The following is a 23,306-nucleotide window of genomic DNA, read 5'->3' on the forward strand; positions in this document are numbered from 1 at the left end:
CGCGGAGCGCTTCCGGGTCAGAGGTCGGCCAGCCGCGCGCGGCAGATTCGAAGCGCGCCCGGGCGTGGCGAGTGGTGGGGACGGGGCTGCGGAGCCCGAGAGGCGGCGGGGGCCCGGGAGGCGGCGGGGGAGGCGGCTGTGGTGGCGCCGGGGCGGGGAGGGGGCAGCCTTACTCCGGCCGTATCCCCTCAGCTCCCTGCAGCGGCGCCATGGACGAGGCGGTCGGGGACTTGAAGCAGGCCCTCCCCTGCGTGGCGGAGTCTCCCGCAGTCCACGTGGAGGTGCTGCAGCGCGGCGGCAGGTGGGCGGCGGGGCCGGGGGCGGCGCGGCGGGCGGGGGGCGGCGGGGCCGGGGGCGGCCCGGGGCGGCGGGGGCGGCGGGGCGGCCGGGGCCCGGCCTCACGGTGCACGGCCCCGCCCTCTGGACGCCGCTCCACCTGCCTGACGGGCCTCGCTCCGTCTTTCCACACCGGACCCGACCGAGGCTGGTGTGTAGTAGGTCCTCAGGGACAGCCGGTCCTTCCGGATCTGAGGCACGGGCCGAGGCCCTTGCTGGCCAGCGCTGGGGTCCGAAGAGGTGCTGAGAGACTTGGCTAACTGATGGGTAACGTTGGCCGCTGCACAGCGCCAGTTTTCTCAGCCTGAACCGCAGGTTTAGAGTGTTGAGATACTGTATCTTTGTTTGATGTCCAGAAGGCAAATTGATCTTCAGAGTAAGAAGAAACCGGGAACAGTGTCACTTAACAATGGGGAGTTGAGCGTGGCTTCTTGGGACTGGGTAGCTAGCGTTAGTTACCCTGCCAGCCTTTCTCTTGCTCCCGAGTCCCCTCTGGCATTTGGGACTTGGGCATCCTGCTTGCACTGCTTGCTTGCTTGGCTGGTGCTCCTTTTGAGTCACACTTCCAGCTCTGCCTTTTTGCTGTTTATTTTGGAAATGGAGTATAGTGAACTTGCCTACCCAGGCCTGACCTTGAACAGCAAACCTCTGGGTAAAATTTTTAACCATGATCTTCTATGCACATTTTGTTTTCTTAGCACTGCAAAAAAAGAAGATATAAAGCTAAATGTACGGAAGCTTCTCAACAGGCATAATATTGTATTTGGAGATTACACATGGTCTGAGTTTGATGATCCTTTTCTGACCAGAAATGTACAGTCTGTATCTATTGTTGACACAGAATTAAAAGCTAAAGATCTTCAGGTAATTTTCTTGTTCACACAGCTGTGTACAAAGTATTGGGAATATCTATTGCTCCTTTGATTGCTGATTATTTGGTTTAGTTTGGGTACTACATAACCTCTAGCTATTTACCTTATAGCCAAATGTCTAAAGTATAGTCTTCATGTCTGTATGCTTTAGACAGAATGAGGACAGATTAGAAACCGAGAATTGGAATGTGGGGCTATAGTGGACTGTTTAGACAAGGCCTAAGGACACATCTCTACTGTCATTTAGCAAGAATACTTTCATGGAGTGCTCCTATTGAATGGGTCAGGATTGTAAGGTGTGTGGTAATTGTTGAAATGAGGTAGGTTTATGAAGCCTTATGAAATGTTCTTTTTAATTGTGTCCTGCATATGGTTTGTCCCTAGTATAAAAACACTTGGAAGTCTGCCTGTATGGAAGAACATCAATGAGCACTATATAATTCATACCCTATAAATGTTAGGTTTTTTTAAAGTAGTCGGTAAAGGAGAACACCATGTGGTATTCAGGCCCAAGAAAAGGTTTATTCTGCTGACCTGCTCCCAAGTTCAAGGTACTTGAGGCCAATGAGCAAGCCACCCCTGTGGGATGCCTTTTGTAGGGCAGGGATGGGGAGGTGTGGCCAGGTGGATTAGGATGTGACTTCAGGGAAGGGGGAAGTAACTGCCTCTGGGTATGCGAGTTACCCAGGTAACTGGGTGGAGACTTAACCAGGTTGGGGATAGGGGGGGCATCTGCTTGGAGCCCTTGGGGAGAGGACCTTACAATAAAGAATTCATTTTGAAGGCTATAGATGGAGCTAAGTTGTAGAGTGCAAAACAAGTAAAATTACTGTTTTGGGGACAACACGCTTGGCCCTAAAATTTTGCAAGCAATACATACAAACCTTGTCATTCATGTTAAACCTCTGAGGTTTTATCCATTCTAAGATCTGAAGCTACTGTCCTTTCCTGAAGGCAAAGGACAAGTTTTCCAGACTTGATGGGAAAGACAGCACAGCCTAGTTGGAGGGCACTGGGGCTGTCCAGGAAAAGTTTTAATGATCTCTTAGACTACATACAGGCTAACCTATGAAATTTGTCTAAACTGATAATGAAGCAGTTCTGTATATATATGGACAACAAATGTTTGGGGCACTGGGGTTTGAACTCAAGTCCTTGTGCTTGCCGTGCTAGAGCTACACCAGTTGGGTGGGCCATGCCCCCTTTATTGCTTTAGTTTTTGTGTTTTTACCCAGGGCCAGCATCAACCACACCCTACTTGTGCCTCCCACATAACTGAGATCATAGTTATACCACCACATCCGGCTTATCCACATCTGGTGGAGATGGCAGTCTAGCTAACTACCTCCTCTGAAGCCTGGACTGGACTGGTGGTCTTCCCAGTCTTCACCTCCTGAATAGCTAGAATTTTTATAAGCATGCCTTATCAAGTGCCCTGATTAGTAACAATATGCAGCCTGCATATTGTTGATTGCCAACACTCTGAAATATTTTAACCTGACCAATCACATTGGCAAAGCAAATCTGATAACGTGCACCAAATATGAAGTAGTCATTAAAAAATAAGTAATTTCTACTTAATGACATAGAAAAGTCCCCAATACATGGGAAAAGGCCCTGATAGAAAACTTTTTTTTAGCATTCTTCAGTCTACCAGTCTACTTTGTCATCTTTACTGTAGCACTTGGTCTTCAAACTAGATCATGGTGAAGGAAACAATCTATCCAGAAAAAATACTCAGTGTCCTTCACTTGAATATTTTTACTTAAATTAAGGAATCAACTAGTTAAGTATTATCTCAATATAAAGTTCTTTCCTTAATTGCTGATTCAGTCACTGTAATAAAACAAATGTCTCCTTATCAACCACCAGCTCAATTGCAATTTCTCTCATTCCTGTATATCTTTTTGCATCAACTTAAAGGGAGCCATAACCACCGTCTGGCACGTTGTAAGGATGTCAAACACTTCTAGGGGCAATGTATGTATGTATATATATGTTTATATATATATATATATATATATATTTCCCTCCCCCCCGCCCCCGGAAACTCAGGATCTAATCACAAGAAAGAAACAACAGTTATTTGAACAGGAAATAGGCACTAAAGTGGAAGATTAAGCTTGAAAATGCAAAGAACAAGATTGGCTAGTACAAAATAAAAATAATTTTGAAGAATAAATGCCACAGGTGTATGACAGCAGACACATCGTGTAAAATTATATATAGTAGCTGTCGTCTCTTGGGAAGTATATTGATTCCTCCTAGCATTGGTATCTGCTCAATTTCTTGTCTTTTCTCATATTGTTACTTTGCAGTTAAAGCCTGGACATTTGGAATGTAAATTATGAGATACTGTATATCCTGCTTTTTAAAATTATATTACAAAAGGTGATACACAGAGGGGTTACAGTTTTATAAGTCAGATAATGAGTACATTTCTTTTTGGACAATGTCACCCCTTCCTTCACTATCTCCCAATATACTATTTATTTCTTTTCATGTTTTATTAGCATATATTGGTTGCATAAGAGGGATTTCATTATGACACTTCCATACATGCATAGTACCTCCTGATAAAATTTATCTTTTCCTTTCTTAAAACAGTTACAGTAGATTTCATTGTTTTGTATTTTCCTACATGCATAAGAAAGACTTGAAACATTTTCAGTCTCCTTCGCCATCTCTATTTGCCCTCCCCACTCCCATTTGTAACCCTATAACTGATGACTGGATAAAGAAAATGTGAGTCAGTGTTGTAGTACTGGAAAGTTATAAAGCACTCAGAAAACGAAAGGTGAGGACTTGTCACGTGAAAATAGGAGCCAACTTGAATTAGCTGCCAGTGGTCAGGCAGCAGAGTAAGCAGTGTCCTATTAGATTACTATACAGCATATAAAAGAAAACAGATGAGCCATAGAGATGTAGGTGGTCAAATTAGTAAGTGAGGGGCAAGATAGAAACATTCTCCATAGGATAGTTCCAAATGACATGTATATGTAGTTTCTGTTCAGAAGGAAGCCCTCAGCCTTCCTCCTAGTCCTATGGGAAGATAATGTGCAGCTTCCCAGCTATGGAAAGGGAACATGCATTGAGTCCCAGTGTATATACCTGACAGTACTTCTGCTGCCTCAACTGCGTGAGCAGGATTGACGGGCAGTCATGTTGCATGTGTATCATGTACCCCAACCCATGTAAAACACAGTAGACCATTACAGATGGAAACCAGTCAAAAGACAGAAACTATACATAAAAAACCTCAGTGCCTAGTTAAGCTTGAATGAGTGTATTTTTGAATACTGACATCTTAAATTTGGACTTAGGTCTGTCTTTGTCAGGTCTTTTCATTATGTCTTTTCTCAGTAAGCATTTGTTTATTTGCTATGGTTTTCTTTTTTAATAGAAATAAGAGTCCAAAGGAGGAGGGATGGATAAACATCTTAGGAAGAACTAAATCTGAAATAAAAGACTGCATTTATTCTGAAAACTTATTTTTAATGTGCTTTGTATTTAGCATATTTTTAGACCTTAGCATCTAATTTGTAGAGCCAATTTTAAAAGGGGTGGCATTTGAATTGTGTAGCTTTATTTGACTTTGCCTTCTCATTGACAGCCCATTGATTTGAATGCATGCACTGTTGCACTTCACATATTCCAGTTGAATGAAGATGGCCCCATCAGTGAAAATTTGGAGGAAGAAACAGAAAATATAATTGCAGCAAATCACTGGGTTCTGCCTGCAGGTACACGGTGCTAGTCATGGTGTGGGGTCTATTCAAATAGGCTGAAGTCAGAGGATTGCATGTGCCTGTGGTGTCCTTTTGGTTCATTGAGGAAATTGTATTATATGACTTTAGGATGTTTTAGTACATGGAAAAACATACCACTGTGTTAGCTTTCTATTACTGTAACAGTTACTTAAGGTAATTAGCTTATAAGGAGAAGGTTTATTTTTGGCTCTTAGTTTTACAGGTTTTCTTTAGCCTGTGCCTGATTGGCCCCTATTTTATGGCAGGGCAGAGTGTCATGGTATGAGAATGCCTGGCCAAGTAGGACTGTTCATCTCATGTTCATGTACATGGAGATCAAGAGACGCATGGCCTAGTATTTCCCTCAAGAGCACTCCCCACGGTGACCTCAGACACTCCTACCCCCATACACATACTAGGCTCCTCATTAAATATGATAGCATCTCCCAACACCACCAAGCTGAAGACAAGACCTTTAACATGTGGCCTTGGGTCATTCCAGATCCAGAGTATGTAATTGCAGAAGAAAGTAGAGGTCCTAGCATAAGACAGGCACTTCAGCAGCAAACTGAGAATGTTGCTCTGCCTGTGTGGTCCTCCTTGCTGGCCTTTTCCTTCTTACTCTCTCCTCTGGGAGCTTTGCTGCTGAGTTCTAGCAGCCTGTCATGTGAGAACTACTGGTAAAGCACTAGTCCACAAAAGATGACTACATGATAACAAGTCATAAAATAAATCATTCGCCTCACTTTATCTGTCAAGAGCTTCATGACTGGCATTTATTTTATATCTCTAATTTTAAGAAAAAAATTGAAATTGGAAAAAACTGAACTTTCTGTTAGACTCTCAACCTGAAGCAATGGAGCAGGGGAAGGCATTGGACATAAACATAATTGACCGGGTGTGTGCTTGCTTCCTAAAATTAAGGTTTTGGTTCATTCTCTCTCACAGCTGAATTCCATGGGCTTTGGGATAGCCTAGTATATGATGTGGAAGTCAAATCACATGTAAGTTTTTGTGCTTTTTCTCATAATGCCCCAGTGTTTGGAGATTGGCTGTCCCACTGCTCCACAACATTCAGAGCTACCAACAGCATGTCCTGAATATTTGTCTGCAGGGCCCCAGCATGGGGATGGTCTCTGGGCAATTCCTTGAGGGAGGAAGGGTAAGAATAAATGGTGAGAGAAGCTTGTTTTCCTGGAGGAGACAGAAGGAGTAGAGGTACACAGTCAGGTGAAGACAGGTGTATCTGACTCCCTTGGGGGGCTTTCTGTGCCTGAAGGGTGGCTGCCAAGACTCCTAGCAGGTGCCTTTGTGCCTACTTTGCGGTTCCCATGGGAAGCTTGCCCTAGAAGAAGTGCCTTAGCCACTGGTTTAGTGCTGACCCTTAAAGTAGAAGTGATTAGTTTGTTTCTCCTCTTGTTTTTTTAAGTCACAACCATTTACCCTCTTACCTTTTTGAAATACCTTCTAGATTGGAAGGCTGTAACAGGAGATGATCACTAACTGTTTAGAGGTGACATACCCCTCAGAGGTAGCCACACTGTCCTTGCTCCTTATCTAGAAACAAGTCCTAACAGCATACTTATTGGGAATTTTTGCCTTAGTGGTACCTTGATTTGTTCTTTTGTTTTTGCTTTTTTGTATAAGCTCCTTGATTATGTGATGACCACCTTACTGTTCTCAGAGAAGAATGTTGACAGCAATCTAATCACCTGGAATCGAGTGGTGCTTCTGCATGGTGAGATGTGCTGTGCTCATGTGACAAGATGAACCACAGAGACCCGGCTTTTACCTGTAACTCTGTCCTTCTGCATGGTTGCAGCTCTTTGTTTTCTTAAAGAGCCTCATAATGTTCCTCTGGGGCGTAGACATCTTACCCAAGTCTTCATGGTAGCTGATCACTGCCTTATGACTTCTTTTTTTTTACATTAACTGCCTTATTTCTCCCAACTGGTTGTAATTCCTTACACTAAAAACTATCTCTTACTTTTAGATATTCTTAGAACTTTACTTTGTGAGAGTAGTTTGCAAAAGACATTTAATAAATTACATTTAGTAAATAGTTGTACAAAGGGGTGTCAGTTCCAGAAGTCAGGTTGTGAGTACAGTACATCTTGAGGAATATCACCCTTCCATCATTCTCCCTCTTTCTATCCCTACCCTCAGTTAATGTAATTTAATTTTTATATAGTGTACTTTGAGTACAAAGACTGCATTTGCTCACCCTCCATTTTATAATAGGGTTTTGGTGCTTTTTTTTGTTCCTTCAATTTCAGTGACGAGAAAAATAAATTGATGGCAGACAAGGGAGTACAAAATTATAGCAAGGAAGGAGCCAGAGTAAATTAAATTAGCCTCTTTATGTCAGCTAAGATTGTATGAAATCCCATGATCTTTTTATTTTTTAATACAGTTGTGTTATTAAGATGTTGTACAAAAGGGTTACCAGTTTATAGGTCAGGTAATGAGTACAATTCTTTTTAGACAATGTTACCCCTTCTTTGCTTTTCCTCAGTTTTCTCCTTCCATACCTGCCAGAAGTTACATAGTTCATTTTCCACATAGTGTATACTGAAAGCCATGACTATATTTGTTCACCCTTCCTCCATTTCTGTGCTCCCTCCTATCCCACCCCCCAAAAAAGACACACAAAACAAACCCAGAGCAAAAATATCTTCACCACCAATTTTAAAAAATATATGTTGCCCATGATCATTTTAACAAATGTCTTGTAAGTGGCAGCCATCACCAGCATACCATCCCAGTTAGAAGGCAGTCAGTGTTTTAGTTAGTAAACTGCTTTCTCCTTTCACTCGTGGCAAAGCGTTAGAACACCTAGTTGGATGTGTCTCCATATTGTGCTGGGACATTCTTCCTTCCAACCCTGCGCACCTCAGTGTATTCACAGGACAAAGAGACTTAGATGGAGTGACTGCTCTGTCAGCTTCCATTATCATAACAAACAACTGAATGATCATCTTAGCAAAAAAAAAAGTTTTATTTTAGCTTGAAGTCCATGATCACTGCCTACTGTTTGGGCCATGGTGAGGCAATCCATTATGGCAGGAGCACATGGCAGAGCAAAGTTATTCATCTTATGGCTGGGAGGGAGAAAGAGGAAGAGATAGTTCCCACAGTATCTTGCAAGGGCCATGCTCTCAATGCTAAAACCTCCTGTAGGCCCACTGTCAAGATCCTACCACCTCCCAACAGCATCATTTTGGAGAACAGTCCTCTATGGGACACTTAGGTCCAGACTGTATTAGCACTTTTCTGATCTAGTGCAGTGTGTAAACCCTCTTAGGGTTTTCTGCAGTGAAAGATGGTGGTGCTGCAGTCCTAGTGAAGTGGCACTCTACATCATTTATCAAGAAAAGCGCCTTGATGAGTAGATTTCATGGAGGAAGGGTAAGGACAAAGATGGATGTAGACAGGAAAGTTCAGTGTTTGCCCAGCATACTGAAAATGGTATCTGGTCAGGAAGCAGTGTGCTGGATACAGGTTGAATCCCAATGAGGAAGAAAGAGATAAGGCATTAAAACTTTTGGCAATAGCTCATAACCTTTCCAGTGTAAGTTAATAGCAGTATTTCTAGTAACTCTTTTCCTTTATGTTCTGTCAATATTATAGCTACTATTTTAAAAAATGTGGCAGTGCTGGCTTAAAACTGGGTATGCTTTGCTTACCACAGGTCCCCCAGGAACTGGGAAGACATCCCTGTGTAAGGCCCTGGCCCAGAAACTGACCATCCGACTGTCTAGCAGGTAAACTGGCGATCTGAGGAGGGAAAGCCACAGAAATGAAATAAGTTTAAAGCTATTTTTTTAAATTGCAGTCACCATGCCTGGGCTATAGGCCACTTGATTCTCTGTTTCCTGCATGGTCTCCAGCTTGATTCAGTCTCATACAGGCTTCAGGTCTCCTAGTATAGCAACCTTGTCTGTGCTGGTGCACATTACAAGGACACTTAAGAGTTGGTGTTCGTTACAATGTCTGGTTGTTTGGCAGAGGGTACTCCACAGCCTTCTGTGTTTTCTGTCTACCTGTCATTTTTCTTATGAGAGAAGCTGAGATCTTGTGAACTTGACTGCTTTTCCTTGAGTTCTTTCAGATTCAGGACTTAGATTTTCATCGCATTTGGAAAAAATTTCTTCAAGGGCCATTTATTGATGTGTTAAACTGCTTTATATGGTATCCACAAGCCACTGATGTGCTTTATATCATTTTTTGCTGATTTTTAAAGAAAGTCTCCATTTAGTATTGAACAATGTCATCACTTCATCTTCAAGTTCACTGATTTTCTGCAGTGTCTAACCTGTTTTTAATTCCATTTGGTGAAAACCTTATTTCTACAATGCATCTTTCCTTTCTGAGGATTCTATTTGGTTTGTTTTATACTCTTCCTTTCTCTCATGTTCTCCTTAAAATCCTGAATAAGTTGATAATAGTGATTTTAGTATTTTTGCCTGTCATTGCAAATTCTAAGAGCAGTTTGAATGTTTTGTTTCTGTTGATTTGCTTTTCCCTAGTTCTTGATGGCGTTTTAATTTTTTTTATTGTTATTATAAAGGTGATGTGCTGAGGGGTTACTGTCTCATAAGTCAGGTAAAGAGTACATTTCTTGGCTGGATGCCAGTGGCTCATGCCTATACTCGTAGCTACTCAGGAGGCTGAGATCTGAGGATCTACGTTCAAAGCCAGCCCAGGCAGGAAAATCAGTGACACTCTTATCCAATTAACCACCAGAAAACTGGAAGTGGTGCCATGGCTCAAGTGGTAGAGCGCTAGCCTTGAGCTGAAGAGCTCAGGGACAGCACCCAGGCCCAGTGTTCAAGCCCACAACTGACAGGAATAAAAGGGAGAAGGGGCGGGGAAGAAGAATAAAGAGTACATTTCTTTTTGTACAGTGTCACTCCTCCCTTCTCTCTCTCCCCGTTTTTCCCTCCCATCTGCACCTATAACTTGTATGATATAGGTGCTCTCCTGGGTTCTTTCCAAGCCTGGACTGAAAGCCAGAGCAGCACTAGAGCTTAGTCATGTCCCCTTTCTCAGAATCACGTGCCTCCTGCTGCTTGTGAGCAGCACCCTTACCAGTGTCTTTCACTGATTGTTGTCTAGTTTTCTCTTGGTCCAAGCTAGGGAGGTAAATCTGGTACCTGTCAGATGAAGAGTAAGCCCTGCAAGAGGTGCTGGTGATAGACTGTTGCTGGTCTCTTTTCAGAGATTTCTTATAAATGCTTTTACATAGGGAGAGTACTTTGGTTTTACTCTGTTGTTTTTGGCAATTTGGTCCTTATTGTTATACATTGAGATGCATCCTTGGGTTTTTGTGTGTGTGTGTGTTTTGTTTGTTTATTTTTGCTGGTCCTTAGGGCTTGGACTCAGGGCCTGCGTGCTGTCCCTGAGCTTCTTTGTGCTCAGGACTAGCACTCTACTGCTGGAATCACGGCGCCACTTTTGGCTCTTTCTGGGTAGTTTATTGGAGATAAAAGTCTTTCCTGCCCAGGCTGTCTTTGAACCATGACCTTTAGCTCTCCCTCCTGAGGAGCTAGGATTACATGTGTGAGCCACTGGCGCCCAGCTGCATCTGGGTTCTATTTTGTTTCATTTTGGTTTTTTGCCAGTCCTGGGGCTTGAACTCAGGGCCTGAGCACTGTCCCTGGCTTCTTTTTGCTCAAGGCTAGCACTCTTGCCATTTGAGTCACAGCACCATTTCTGGCCGTTTTCTATATATGTGGTGCTGGGGAATCGAACCCAGGGATTCATGTATACGAGGCAAGCACTCTTGCCACTAGGCCATGTTCCCAGCCCTGCATCTGTGTTTTAAAGATCTCCTGAAACAATTTCCTGAAGCACCAAAGAGGAAAGATATAATTTATAAGAAATGTAACTTTTTATTAGAAAAAATTAGAAATGTGTATTTTGTGACTTAACAATTTTTATTCCTTTTTCTATTAAATATTAAAAATGTTTTATAGTTAGTTTTGTTTCATATTTAACCCTACCCTTACTAGACTCCTCTTATAACCTAATATTACTGTTAGCTGTTGCTATAAAGCAGTTAAGTGTGATTTATGTTTTCTGTTTAAATGTAGTGCCAGTGATGCTGTACTTCTGCAGTAGACTTGTGACAGAAAACTAGAGGCCTGGGCATTGGCTAGCTTCTCACCTCAGTCCTGTCTCCTGTTGGCTTGTGGGGTAGAGTATGGGCTACCCTCCTGAGAGGTAGACTTGAGTAGCCAGCAGGGGTCAGGTGTGCTCTGAGGTTGCTTTAGGGGGGAAAAAAGGTATCGTCACACTCTTTAGGGTTATGTGGAAGGAGGAAGAAAGGCCCCAAATCTCTTGATGCTTCTAGTTTGTTAGGTTTACAACATTAGTATTAATAATTCTTTTTAAACATGGAATATAAATTATTATAAGTAGATTGAAGTGAGAATTTCAACTGTTTTGTTCAAATGAGGTTATAGAAAAATTCAGTTGTGTAATCAATCTAGGCCTAGTGATTGCAACTGTTGCATTTTTCATAATTATGTAGCACACAGCTGGGCACCATATATTTTTTTAATTTTGTCCGCTACTTGACGACTGAGTTGGCAGTTGCTGGGATGTGGCAGTGCGGGGAGCTGTGGTAAGCAACACAGGTTCCTGCCATGAGGTTCATGGGGCTGGTTGTAAAGTATTTCCTGTGTTCTTGTCATCTTAGGTACCGGTATGGCCAATTAGTTGAAATAAACAGCCACAGCCTGTTTTCTAAGTGGTTTTCAGAAGTAAGTACTAAATACTTGTTGGCATCATTACATATATGCTTAAAAGACAGTATCTTGTATATTAGACAAATACTCACAAAAGCTTCTTAGAGAAATAGGTAAAATGGGAAGTGAACAATGGAGCTAACTTGGATTAGAGAAGGACTCAGAACTACTTCTTATTGGACACATGGAGCCTGAGAGACCCCATTGACCTTATCACCAACCTTAGGCTGGGTGGGATGGGACATTCTCTATGCCTGTAACAGTCAGCAGGTTTTCCATTCCCATATGACTGCCCTTCTGTACAGCCCCACAGGCACAGTGTCACATTGGGTAGTCTTCAATCCTTAAGGCTGTGTGCCCAGGGAACCTAGTGTTAGCATGTCCCTGTGGTGGTAACAAAGCAGGACACACTCAATGGGCAGAGGACCTGTATGGAGAACTCGTGGTCAGTTACCTGTATGGAGAACTCGTGGTCAGTTTCCAGATTGTCATCTATGATGCTCTCATTCCTGGTTGTGAGTTCACAGGTTACCAGAAATGGGAGCCACCTGTGACTGACAGCACGGAGCAGAAGCAAATAGGTACTCAAGTCCAAGTGCTCTGGCACAGGAAGTGAACTGACCTCTCTCTGTGCTGGCCTGGCTCCTTGGATCCAGGGAGCCTTCTGAGGGAATATCAGCAGAGATAGTCTCATGGGGCACCCAGAGAGAATAGGTCCCAGCAATGCCCACATGCCCCATAACTCATTGACACAAGTCGGCACTGCTCAAAGAGTTGTTTTGGTTCCAGAGTGGCAAGCTGGTAACTAGGATGTTCCAGAAGATCCATGACTTGATTGATGATAAAGAAGCACTGGTGTTTGTGCTGATTGATGAGGTGAGCACTTCTAAGTAGTCAGACTGTGCCTGAGGTACCTCTTCTTATTGCTAGTACCCAAGTTGCTTCATGCTTCTGCCTGCCCATTACTCTGACCTACTGCTGTGTCCTGCTCTCTGTACTGTAGGATCCTTTCTCCACACAGATAGCGCCAAGCATTAAGGTTCACTGCCTGCCAGGCTGTCCTTTTTGACCTGTTGCTCCGTTCCACAGGTAGAAAGTCTCACAGCTGCTCGCAATGCCTGTAGAGCAGGTGCTGAGCCATCCGACGCAATCCGTGTTGTCAACGCCGTGTTGACCCAAATCGATCAGATTAAGAGGTAATTTGGGGATTGGCAATGAGACTTTTATGTGAGAGGTGATGGAGAAGTGTGATAACCACACAGCTTAGGCCCTACTGCCAACTCTTTGCTGCGCAGTGGCTCTAAGTTGGCTTTGAGAACATGCCCTAGTTGGGGGCCTACATACAGTAGTTAAAGTGGTCAGGGATGCTGCACGAAAGTGAGATCTTTGCCAAAGTTGAAGGAGGTAAGGGAACAAATAGAGGGTAAATTAGGCTGCGTCTCGGAGAGCATTCTAGAAGTAAAGCAGCAATCAGTCTCTTCCCTGGAGATAGTCTACTCAACACAGTGTGCTACAGCTAGAAGAGCCCTTCTCAGGCTGGAACTTCCGTATTGACTATGCAGGTCTGTCAGAGATGGCTCTATCAGACCATGGTCATTGGAAGGAAGCTACTGTGCCTTTCTCTCACCATGAGCCTGGCGGCCAGTCCTCATGCCTGTCCCCCTCATTCTTGGGCAGAGCCATGGGTGACTTAACTTCAGGCACACAGTAACTACAGTCCTTGTGGCTGCCACAGGCATTCCAATGTGGTGATTCTGACCACTTCCAACATCACCGAGAAGATCGACGTGGCTTTTATGGACAGAGCTGACATCAAACAGTACATTGGACCACCCTCTGCAGCAGCCATCTTCAAAATCTACCTCTCTTGTTTGGAAGAACTAATGAAGGTGCTTTTATTATTTCTTTCCTTCTTAATCCCTAGATTTTTTTTTTTTTACATATTCTTAGTTCATTGGCATAGTTAAAATAATTGAGTTTCAATGTAGAGTAAGGTGCTTCAACATAGGCCTTAACTGTTTCCTTAACATTGAAAGTCTGGCAGGTTTAGCTAATGACCTAAATTGTGGCTACCAACTCAATACTGTTGTTCTTTTGACACAGTGTACAGTGTGTAATTGGCTTGCTGGGCCAGCTTTCCTTACCTGGACAATGGTGGGCGTGGTTCACAGGGCATCATCTGACTCATAGTTGACAGGACTGTCACCGACTGAAAGTTGTGATTCCTAGGCATCCTCTAATGTTTCAAGTGTTTTGTGCTTTGAACCTAGAGTAGGGAGTCTGGGTAGTGACCAAGCGGGCCATCAAGTGGGCACTGATAATGATAACTGATAGAGTCACTGCCAACAGCTAGCAGGGTGCAATTGACCCTGTATCCCTTGAGCACTGTCTGACACCACAGGATGGAGGCCTCACTCCTCACCAAGGGTGACAGCCCCCTTTGTGTGGGGACAGGAGCTGGTTTAGGCAGAGGCCCGTGAGGATACCCAGATCAACACTGTCCTACCCAGACACCCTGTCCTAGATCTGTGGGGCTTTGATTTGAGTATGTGTAACCTGAGGAAATGCAAACAGTTCTGCTGAGGACAGCCTTGCATGAGGCAGGTCCTGTGAGGAAGCTGGTTGTACTGGAGGCCATCAAAGCACCTTTGATGTCTTCAGTCATAGGATGACATAGGCACTGAACTTGGGGGATGAGCTGAGGATTGATGTAGAGGTGCAAACCTTTTCTGGAAGCCCAGAATGTCTTAAGACATTTAAACATTGTAGTGGACATTTGTTCAGTCATAAAAGGCATTGGTAAGTGGGCCCTACTCTTTGAAGAATCTGTTATCTGGGCCCTTATCTGACTCTGAGCTAGAAGACAAGTGCAACAGGACCAACCAGTGAGGCCTTGGGCACTTGGAGTGGGTGCTCTGTTTCCCCTCCCACAGGACCAATGGGGCCTTGGGCACTTGGAGTGGGTGGTCTGTTCCCCCTCCCACTCTGCCCACCACAGGAGCTTAGTGACTCCGAAGGGAAGGACTCTGATGCTTAATATTATCCAGAACCTCCACCAATTCCCAAAATGAAACAACCGACTTCTAGGTGATGAGTCTATGAGGAGAACTCCTGGAACCTAGCTTCTTGTCTGTGTCACTCTGCTAACTAACCTAGATGCAGCTGAAGACAAATACTAGGACCCTTTATAAACCTTCGAGGTCTTGGCTCCAAGCTATAGCTTTACCCTTTGAGGTTTGGCACACCTCCAGTCTGAAATGCCTGAAGTGCAGCAAGGAAATATTTTGGCAAATGATTGCTCCTGGTTTTATTATTTGCAGTATCTTTTTTTGAAGAAGCAGGGATGTGTGTCATTGAAGTGTGGGGGAACTAAGTGAAGAGTACTTGCTAACCAGATTGCATAAGTTGGGTGTGATTGATTGTACTACCTTGTAAGTACTGTTGCAAGTCTCCTTCCCTGTCTTGCGTGGATTGTACTGTAACTGCTTATGCATCTGTCCCTCAGTGCCAGATCATATACCCCCGCCAGCAGCTGTTGACCCTCCGGGAACTGGAGATGATTGGCTTCATTGAAAACAACGTGTCAAAGCTGAGCCTACTTTTGAGTGAAATTTCAAGGTGTGAGTCAAAGGTGTTTGTTTTGTTTTTGTTGGAGAAAAGACATTTTCTGAGTTAACTGGTAGTGTTTCCTCGGAAGGGCCAAGGAGGTCAGTTCTCAACGCAGTGCAGAGGTGGATGTGCAAGTGTATACATATGTGTAAACACACAGCCACCTCAACACATGAGCATGAGAATAGCTGGCATGTGCACTAGAGGCAAAGACTGATGGAAAGAAGTAAGGGCACGGTCTTGGTGGCAAAGGGAGTGTGAAGAGCAGAGCCCAGGAAAATGAGACTAAACACAGTGACGTTAGAGAGGCTGTGGGTCATAGTGTTGGTCTGACTGTGGGTAGTGCTTGGAGCTGGAAGGTTGAGGACCTGCTGGGGAGAATCAAATCTCCGGCCAGAGTTTGAACTTAATTCTAAACAATTAGAGTGCATGGGAGGTTTTGATCGAAAAAAAATGCAGGGTCCTATGATTTGATCATCTTTTGAAAAAGACTTAAATTGAAGATGAGAGAAACAGTATATTTCTGCAAAAGTTGAAGATGTATAGCTGGTGCCAGTGGCTCACACCTTTAATCCTCTCTACTCAGGAGATGGAAATCTGAGGAATGTGATTCAAAGCCAGTCAGGGCAGGAAAATCCATTAGACTCCTACCTCCAATTAAACACCAAATACTGAGAAGTGGGGCTGTGGCTCAGGTGGTAAAGCGCTAGCCTTGAGCAAAAACGCTCGGACAGCACCCAGGGCCTATCACAAAAAGTTGGAGATGTGAACCTGCTGTGTACTTGGGGACTCTCCTGGTGGCTGCTCCCTGGTGACACCCTGCCACCTATCTGGAGAGCCCAGCTAGGCCCCACTTGGAGCTGGAGCCCGGTGTCAGGGAACCAGCCTCGTCGGAGGGGCTCAGAGACTTGTGCTTTTGGGTCACTCAGCCAGTCTTTGGGAGCAGATTTCATGGTAACAAGGAAAATTAGTCCTAAAATGTGCATATTGCTGTATAAAGTTATGTCCCTGAATGTGGCTGCTTTTATAGGAAGAGCCAAGGACTCAGTGGCCGGGTCCTGAGGAAGCTCCCTTTTCTGGCTCATGCGCTGTATATCCAGGTGAGTCTCCCATGCCGTCCTCCTGGATGCTCAGCTTTCGCACGCACTGTCCACAGGCCTTGGTGCCTCAGGGTCCTGGAGCAGTGAGTTCTCAGAAGCAAGTGGCTCCACCACACAGACATGCCCCCACATACACTCATATGCACACATGTGTTGAGTGCCCTGGCTCTGGTCATACTCCTGCTCCCCAGTGACCTCAGGTCCTACCTCCTCCTGTCCAGTCCTGGGCCCTCAGAGGGTCAGGCCCCTTCCACCCTGGAGGTTCCCACCTGTCCTCTCCTTCCTAGCAGTGGCCAGTGGGGCCTCTTGAGTGTCTGTTAGAACAGATACGCTGACATTATACACACTGTATCTTGAAATGGTTCTCTTAGGTCATTGCCTGGTGGTCTTCCAGCCAGTGGCAGCCCCTGCGATGCCTGATGCTCAGCACCAGGGTAACAGATGACCATGGGGCATGAGTGGAGCCACTTGACACGGGACACCAGAATCTCGTGGTTCTTGGTTATTAAGTAGCAATACCTGGGGCCCCACCGCCCCAGTGAGTTGGTGACTGATCCTGTTGCTCACCTGACTGCCTTGGCAGCCATTTCTGTTCTTCTGGAACAGAAGAGAGTTGTGTAGATCAGCGTTTGCTTTCTGTGAAGAGAACAGTTTTGGTTTACATCCCTGCTGTGGGCCTGAACTGCATCCTGAACTGGTGTGGTACACATTGGATCTGAGCTTCCACACAGTCTGTACATGGGTGGGATGGTGGCTGCCAGGTAGCTTCACTGAGCCCAGGACCACCCCACAATGACTGTGTCTTTCTAGGCACCCACCGTCACCATCGAGGGGTTCCTTCAGGCCCTGTCTTTGGCAGTGGACAAGCAGTTTGAAGAAAAAAAGAAGCTTTCCACCCACATATGACTCTGTGTCCCTCTGTGGTTTTCTCTGGAGAACTAGGGTAGTGCCTGCTTCGTGTGATGCTCCAAAAACACTTCTGCAAGCCACCGAGGCCTGTGGCCACAAGACATCGTCACAAGAAGGGCTGCACTTGTGCTACTTTAAGTGCATATTTAGAAGACAAATAGCTTGTCATTTCCAGTTTTTAGAAGATAATGCAAATTCTGTGTGCAACCCAAATATGTTTATTCCATCCTGCCTTTAGCCCGCTAGACACAAGATGTTACCAAGATGGTTTAAACTAAAGTGAGCAACACAGCTGTTATAGAAACAGGAAAAATACAGCCAACCTAAGCAAAGGGTGCAGTGACAGCATGACAGGTGGGCAGGTCACTCTGCTGGGAGAAACTGCTTTCTGATACAAGCTGGTTTTATTTAGTGGGTAAGAAAATTTGTTCCTGTGGTACAAAGTGGAGAAATAATCCTGGTGATCTTTCCCACAGCAGTCTGATGTGATCTCCTTCAGAGACCAGACCCTCTGTGTGTAGCGGGGCAGTGTTTGCAAGTTTCTGCTCTTTGCTTTACTCACATGCCCCATGTAAAATGAGTAGGTGCATTTGATAGAATACTATGTCCTTTTCTCATGATAGAGTATTTTACAGTAATACTTTGTACAAAAGTCCACTTGTAAAGGGAGTGATGCCTGTGTCATAAACATTTTAAATATTAAACCTGTTTTCAGAGTTTTATTATTTTGGTTTCGGCATCTCTCAAATTTCTAGAGGTTTTTGGAATGCTCACTTAGCACTGAGCCTGTTCCCGCTCCTCGGACCTTGCACCGTAGCTTGGTTATGAGACACATCTACCCCACGGACAACTGTATGCAGTAGCCAGAAGGCTTAGGAGGTATAGCTGGGATTACAGACAAGTACACTAGCCTGAGTTACTTATGCTTCATGAAGGATTTTTCCATTTGTCTTCATGAGTTACTGGTGTTTTGTTCTGATATCTTTTTTTTTTTTTGTATTAGAACAATCCTCTTTCCCTCTTTAAATATATTTTCTTTTTTCTTTTTTCTTTTTTTTTTTGTTAGTAGTGGGGTTAGAAGTCTGGGTCTGGGCACTGTTCTGAGCCCTTCAGCTCAAGGATAGTGCTCTACCACTTGAGCCAATGTGTACAATGTGTCTTTCATTTCCAGACTGCTTTTAAGATTTGTCTCTTTATTAAAAAAGAGTTTCTGGGGCTGGGGATATGGCCTAGTGGCAAGAGTGCTTGCCTCGTATACATGAGGCCCTGGGTTTGATTCCCCAGCACCACATATACAGAAAATGGCCAGGAGTGGCGCTGTGGCTCAAGTGGCAGAGTGCTAGCCTGGAGCAAAAAGAAGCCAGGGACAGTGCTCAGGCCCTGAGTCCAAGGCCCAGGACTGGCCAAAAAATAAAAAAGAGTTTCTGAATGAATGAATGAATTTCAGCCCATCAGGTGGCATACACCTGTCATCTCAGGACTTGGTAGGTCAAGGCACGAGAGCCACTAGTTTGAGGCTCCATAGCAAGACCTTGTCTCAAAAAAAAGAAAGAGAAAACTTTCAGTGGTGTGGCAGTGGGGGTGGGGGTTGAACTGCTTGGAGTTTGTTGAGCTTAGATTTGTAGATTAATAATTTGTATCAAATTGAAAAGTTTGGGGCCAGTGTGTCTTCTTTCTCTATCCTTTTCTCTCCAGTCCTAAAACTTGATCTTGATCAGTGTTACACAGATCCCATATTGTCACAGAAGGCCTCTGAAACCTATATTATTTCAGAGTAGATGCTTTCTATTCCTGTCTTCAAATTTCCTGGTCATATTTTTCTTATAATAAATAATCTACTGGTTTAGCCCATTGAGTTTTTCATTTCAGCTGCTTTGCTTTTTATTGTGTCTTTATTGAACTCGTTCGTGTTCTCCTTTTTACATCCTTGAGCATAATAAGCCCTTCTGAAGCCCTTCCTGTCCCAGTTTGGCTAACTGCACTGTGATTACTGTTTCTGGGTTGTTTCCATTGGCTAGTTCTTTCATTCAGCTTGTAGGTCACAACTGGCTACTTTTTACCTACCAATTTTTCATTGAATGCCAAATATTGTGAATTTACCTTTCCAAGTGCCAGGCTTTATCGACCTTCGGTTTAGCTTGGTTCTAGCAGTCAGTGTCCCCTTTTGCCAGTGCTCTTGGAGCTGAGCAGGAGGATGGAACTGCTTGTTCCTGAGGTGATTTCTTCAGGACAAGGTAAGAAGGAAGATGCCTGAAAGTAGCCTCACAGCTGATACATGGGTAAATGGCACCGTGCTTAGAAGCACCATGGGTGAACTCCTTCCTCGCTGTGTGATCTGTCCCTGTGTGACCTTCCTGGTTGCTTCTAGCTCCCACTCCTTCCTATGTGTGTGCCCTGTCCTGCATGCTTGGTACCAGCAGGACGTCAACTCCCTTACTACTGTCTGTGGTCACTGGTTGGGTGATAAGCTATATCTAACCCACGGCTCCAAGTTTTTAAGGATTTGTAACTTATGCAGGTTCATGGGTACCAAGCAATCCCAGAGAATGAAAGGGCAGCAGAGGCAGTGCCCTAGTGGTGAAGGAGAGAGAAGATATGGGGGTTTCCAGGGTGGTGCTGGACCCATGTGCCTATATATGACTTGTAAAGCAGAATAAATGAATCAGGCCCCACCATAGCTCAGCCCCCATCCAGGCCCTCCCAGCCAGTGCCCATCTGGGTACTACCCCACGTGAGAAAGAGCAGTGACGTGGGCAGGCAGCAAATGCAGCAGATGCCGAAGTCCCCACAGCTCTGAAGCAATGAAAGGGTACCACACATGCCATGCTTGGGACTGATGTGAGCAAGCACCACAGGCCTACTGCAGAGATGCCCAATGTCTCCTAGTGCCCATATGGGAGGCAGAAGGCCTGGGGACCGAGGAGGTGATGCTGGGGTACAGTTGGAAGGCACAGAGCCTAGATAGATAGATAGCCAGAGCGAGGAAGAGACTTGAACAGAGAAACGGTTCCCTAGTGTTCTGGATCTGTGGATCTGCCTCAAGCCACAAGAGGGCAGCACCAGCCAGCGAGACAACAGGCAAGGCAGAGGTGCTAGGCCCTTATCAAGGTGGAGGTTGTGGTCAGCCCCACCTCCCCCATTCCCTGCCAGTCTGGCATGTCATTGTGCCCCCAGCTGTGTGTGTGATGCACATGTATGGATGTTCATGAATCTATATCTGCAGAGGAGTGAGCCAGTGGGGCAGAGGACCTGGGTGCACTGAGGTAGGAGAAAGGGAGCTGTCCCGGAACAGGGACCTTGTGCTCTGGCAGGTTGTGGGCACCTTCTGACCCTGATAGGACACAGTGTGAGATAGATAGATAGATCAATAGATAGATAGATAGATAGATAGATAGATAGATAGATAGATAGATAGATAGATAGATCAGGGTGGCCTCATTGGCACTGGTGGGCAGGGATAGTTAGAGAATCGTCATTCCTTTCTTGAACAAAGCTAGAGGTTCCCAGTCAGAACATGCCCCTCCCACCCAGGACCCCCATGTAATCCTGGCCCCTGCCCCCTGGGCTAGGTGGCAGGCAGTCGTGTCAGGTCCCTGGTCATGATGGTAGGTTTCACCTTGGTATCGGGCCAAGTCTGTGGGGCTCGAGGAAGCCACTGTTACCCTGACCTCATTCCTCAGGTAGCATCCCATTTGACAAGAGTGTGCCTGGGCTGGCCCCACACTGGAAGTTGCTGACCCCATCGTTATCTTGGCCACCAGACGATGGCTGTCCCTCCAAGTTCACAGAGACCCATCTATATATCCACAGTTCCCCTGGCACATAGGAAATGGCCTCTCTGGGACAACCCCAGAAAGAGGGCCTAAGGGAAGACAAGAGGTATACCCCCAGGGCAGCATACCCAGCAGGAGTGTGTCAAGTGTAGGATCTCTCTCCTAATCAGGGCTAAATCAGGTGAGGAAGGAAGAGTAACAAAGACCTGGAGTGGGGGTAGGGCACAAGGATAAGCTCAAGACAAAGGCTCCTTAATCCCCACCAGTGTGGCAGAGCAGTTACTTAGTCCCCTTTCCCCCTGAAAACAGGAGATTATACTCTGGTGGAGAGGAGGGAAGCTTCCAGCCCTGGGGAGTCACAATGAGCATTCTATGCAGACCTGCTGCTGCAGTTCCTACCACTGTGCCCCTCCCAGAGCGATCTGCTTTTCCACAATGGCTTCTTTGTTCTACCCTGATACCAAAGTGCAGGTTTCCCCACTTCTGCAGGCCTCTGCTTCCTTATGAGGCTCTGTATCACTCACACACACACACACACACACACACACACACACACACAGTGCTAAATTTTATGCTGTCCTCTAGTGACTGGTGTTTATTTAATGTGACACATACAGGACCCTGAGAGAAGAGAGTTTTTGCACAGATAGACTTTGTTTGAAGAGGTGAGAAGAGCCAGGTGCACGTTTTAATGAACGTGATGCCTGGACAGGTTCTGGAGTGCATTCCACCAGCAGAACAGCCCAGGGGCTCAAACCAGACCCCTGCAGAGGCAGGCAGGGCCCTGGGCACCCTCTCCACTGCCCATAAGAAATGCACCTTGAAGATTCTGGAAAGGGGCCTGAAGCTTCCAAAAAGGAGCTGCTGAAGAGGATCACAGGAGCCCAACAGCTACACCCTTATGGAACACATAAGATGATGCTAAGTGAAATGAACTCCATGTTATGGAAACGATTGTTATATCACAGTTGTAACTACTTTCAACGTGCCATATGTAATTGTAGCCTCTATTATTGATGATCTTGTATCACCTTCCTGTGGTTGTACCTACACTTTCTCTGTATCTTATCTGAGTATATTGGAAACCAGGTATACTGGTATTAGAACTAGGAAATTGGAAGGGAATACCAAAATCGAGAGACACAGGGTAAAAAAAGACAAACAACTACAAAAGCAATACTTGCAAAACTGTTTGGTGTAAGTGAACTGAACAACTCATGGGGGTGGGGAAAGGGAAAGGGGGAGAAGGTAACAAACAGTACAAGAAATGTATCCAATGCCTAATGTATGAAACTGTAACCTCTCTGTAATTCAGTTTGATAATAAAAAATATATATTAAAAAAAAGAAGTGAGCATTGTTCTAACACATAATAATATTCAAATAAATGGTATTCATAATTTTAAAAATAAAGAGCTGCTGGATAAATCTGAACCAGAAGTGGCAACAGTCTGGGGGTTGGGCACAGGGGGGTCTGAGACACTAAGGAAACCTGGAAGCTGGCGAGGGCACCTTGGCAGCGGGTCATTTGGAGAGTTCTGCTGTGCCCGCAGCTAACTCCCTGGTCTCGGCGGGTCGTGTTCAATGGGCTGGGCAGCACAGGCCTGGTGCTTTCAGGGCATTGTGGCAGAGGTGGTGCCCTGGGTCCTCCAGCCAACCTTAGCATTCATAGGGGAAATCTAACCCCTGGGGACAGCTGGGAGGCCACCGGAGTCATAATGATCGTGCCGAGGCCAGCAGGAGCAGTCTCACACGATGGGCTGTCCTGTGTCCGTGCTCGGGGTCCCCATTCGACTGCAAAAAAAGTTGTTTTAAAAATTGGGGAGATAAAGGCTTCCAGTCATACATGATAACAGACAAAAATTTAGTTACAAATGACAGTTCAGATGAGAGATAAACCACTGACAGGGTGGCAGGAAGGGTCCTCGAGGGAGGGGCCCCAGCAGTGGGCCCGAGAGGCCCCCACACCCGAGGCCCAGATCTCTCCTGCCATGCACATGAGCGCCAAGGTTCACCTGGCTCTTCTCACACGATGCTTGCCCATCATGGTGCAGCGCCCGCATTCCTAGGACCTTCTGAGGACATTGCCCACGGTGACTTTTCTCCACCCGCTTGGAAGTGACACACTAACTGTTCTGCAGTGGCTGCCCTGGGTGTAACAAACATAAAGGTGCGGCTGCCCCGATGTCTTGCCTGTCATCTCCTTC

General features: G+C 45.3%; 1 protein-coding gene across 1 annotated transcript; it reads left to right on the forward strand.

Annotated features, from left to right (window-relative positions):
* Positions 1-26: 26 nt before the first annotated feature.
* On the forward strand, positions 27-18,244 carry Trip13 (thyroid hormone receptor interactor 13). The gene is made up of 14 exons (XM_048368145.1): positions 27-74; positions 193-301; positions 1,035-1,200; positions 4,822-4,951; positions 5,906-5,961; positions 6,605-6,695; positions 8,649-8,721; positions 11,661-11,724; positions 12,499-12,585; positions 12,799-12,905; positions 13,445-13,598; positions 15,215-15,327; positions 16,349-16,418; positions 17,229-18,244. Exons 2-14 carry the CDS (start codon positions 210-212, stop codon positions 17,322-17,324), a joined length of 1,299 nt encoding a protein of 432 aa, XP_048224102.1. The 5' UTR covers positions 27-74; positions 193-209; the 3' UTR covers positions 17,325-18,244.
* The last annotated feature ends 5,062 nt before the right edge of the window (positions 18,245-23,306 follow it).

This window comes from Perognathus longimembris, chromosome 19 (assembly GCF_023159225.1).
Source record: "Perognathus longimembris pacificus isolate PPM17 chromosome 19, ASM2315922v1, whole genome shotgun sequence".
Taxonomy (NCBI): domain Eukaryota; kingdom Metazoa; phylum Chordata; class Mammalia; order Rodentia; family Heteromyidae; genus Perognathus; species Perognathus longimembris.

Coding starts and splice junctions, on each gene's coding strand:
- Trip13 (XM_048368145.1), top strand. CDS start 210: ATGGACGAGGCGGTCGGGGACTTGAAGCAGGCCCTCCCCTGCGTGGCG. Junction 5,962..6,604: donor ATGTGGAAGTCAAATCACAT/GTAAGTTTTTGT, acceptor TTTTTGTATAAG/CTCCTTGATTATGTGATGAC. Junction 12,906..13,444: donor CAAATCGATCAGATTAAGAG/GTAATTTGGGGA, acceptor TGGCTGCCACAG/GCATTCCAATGTGGTGATTC.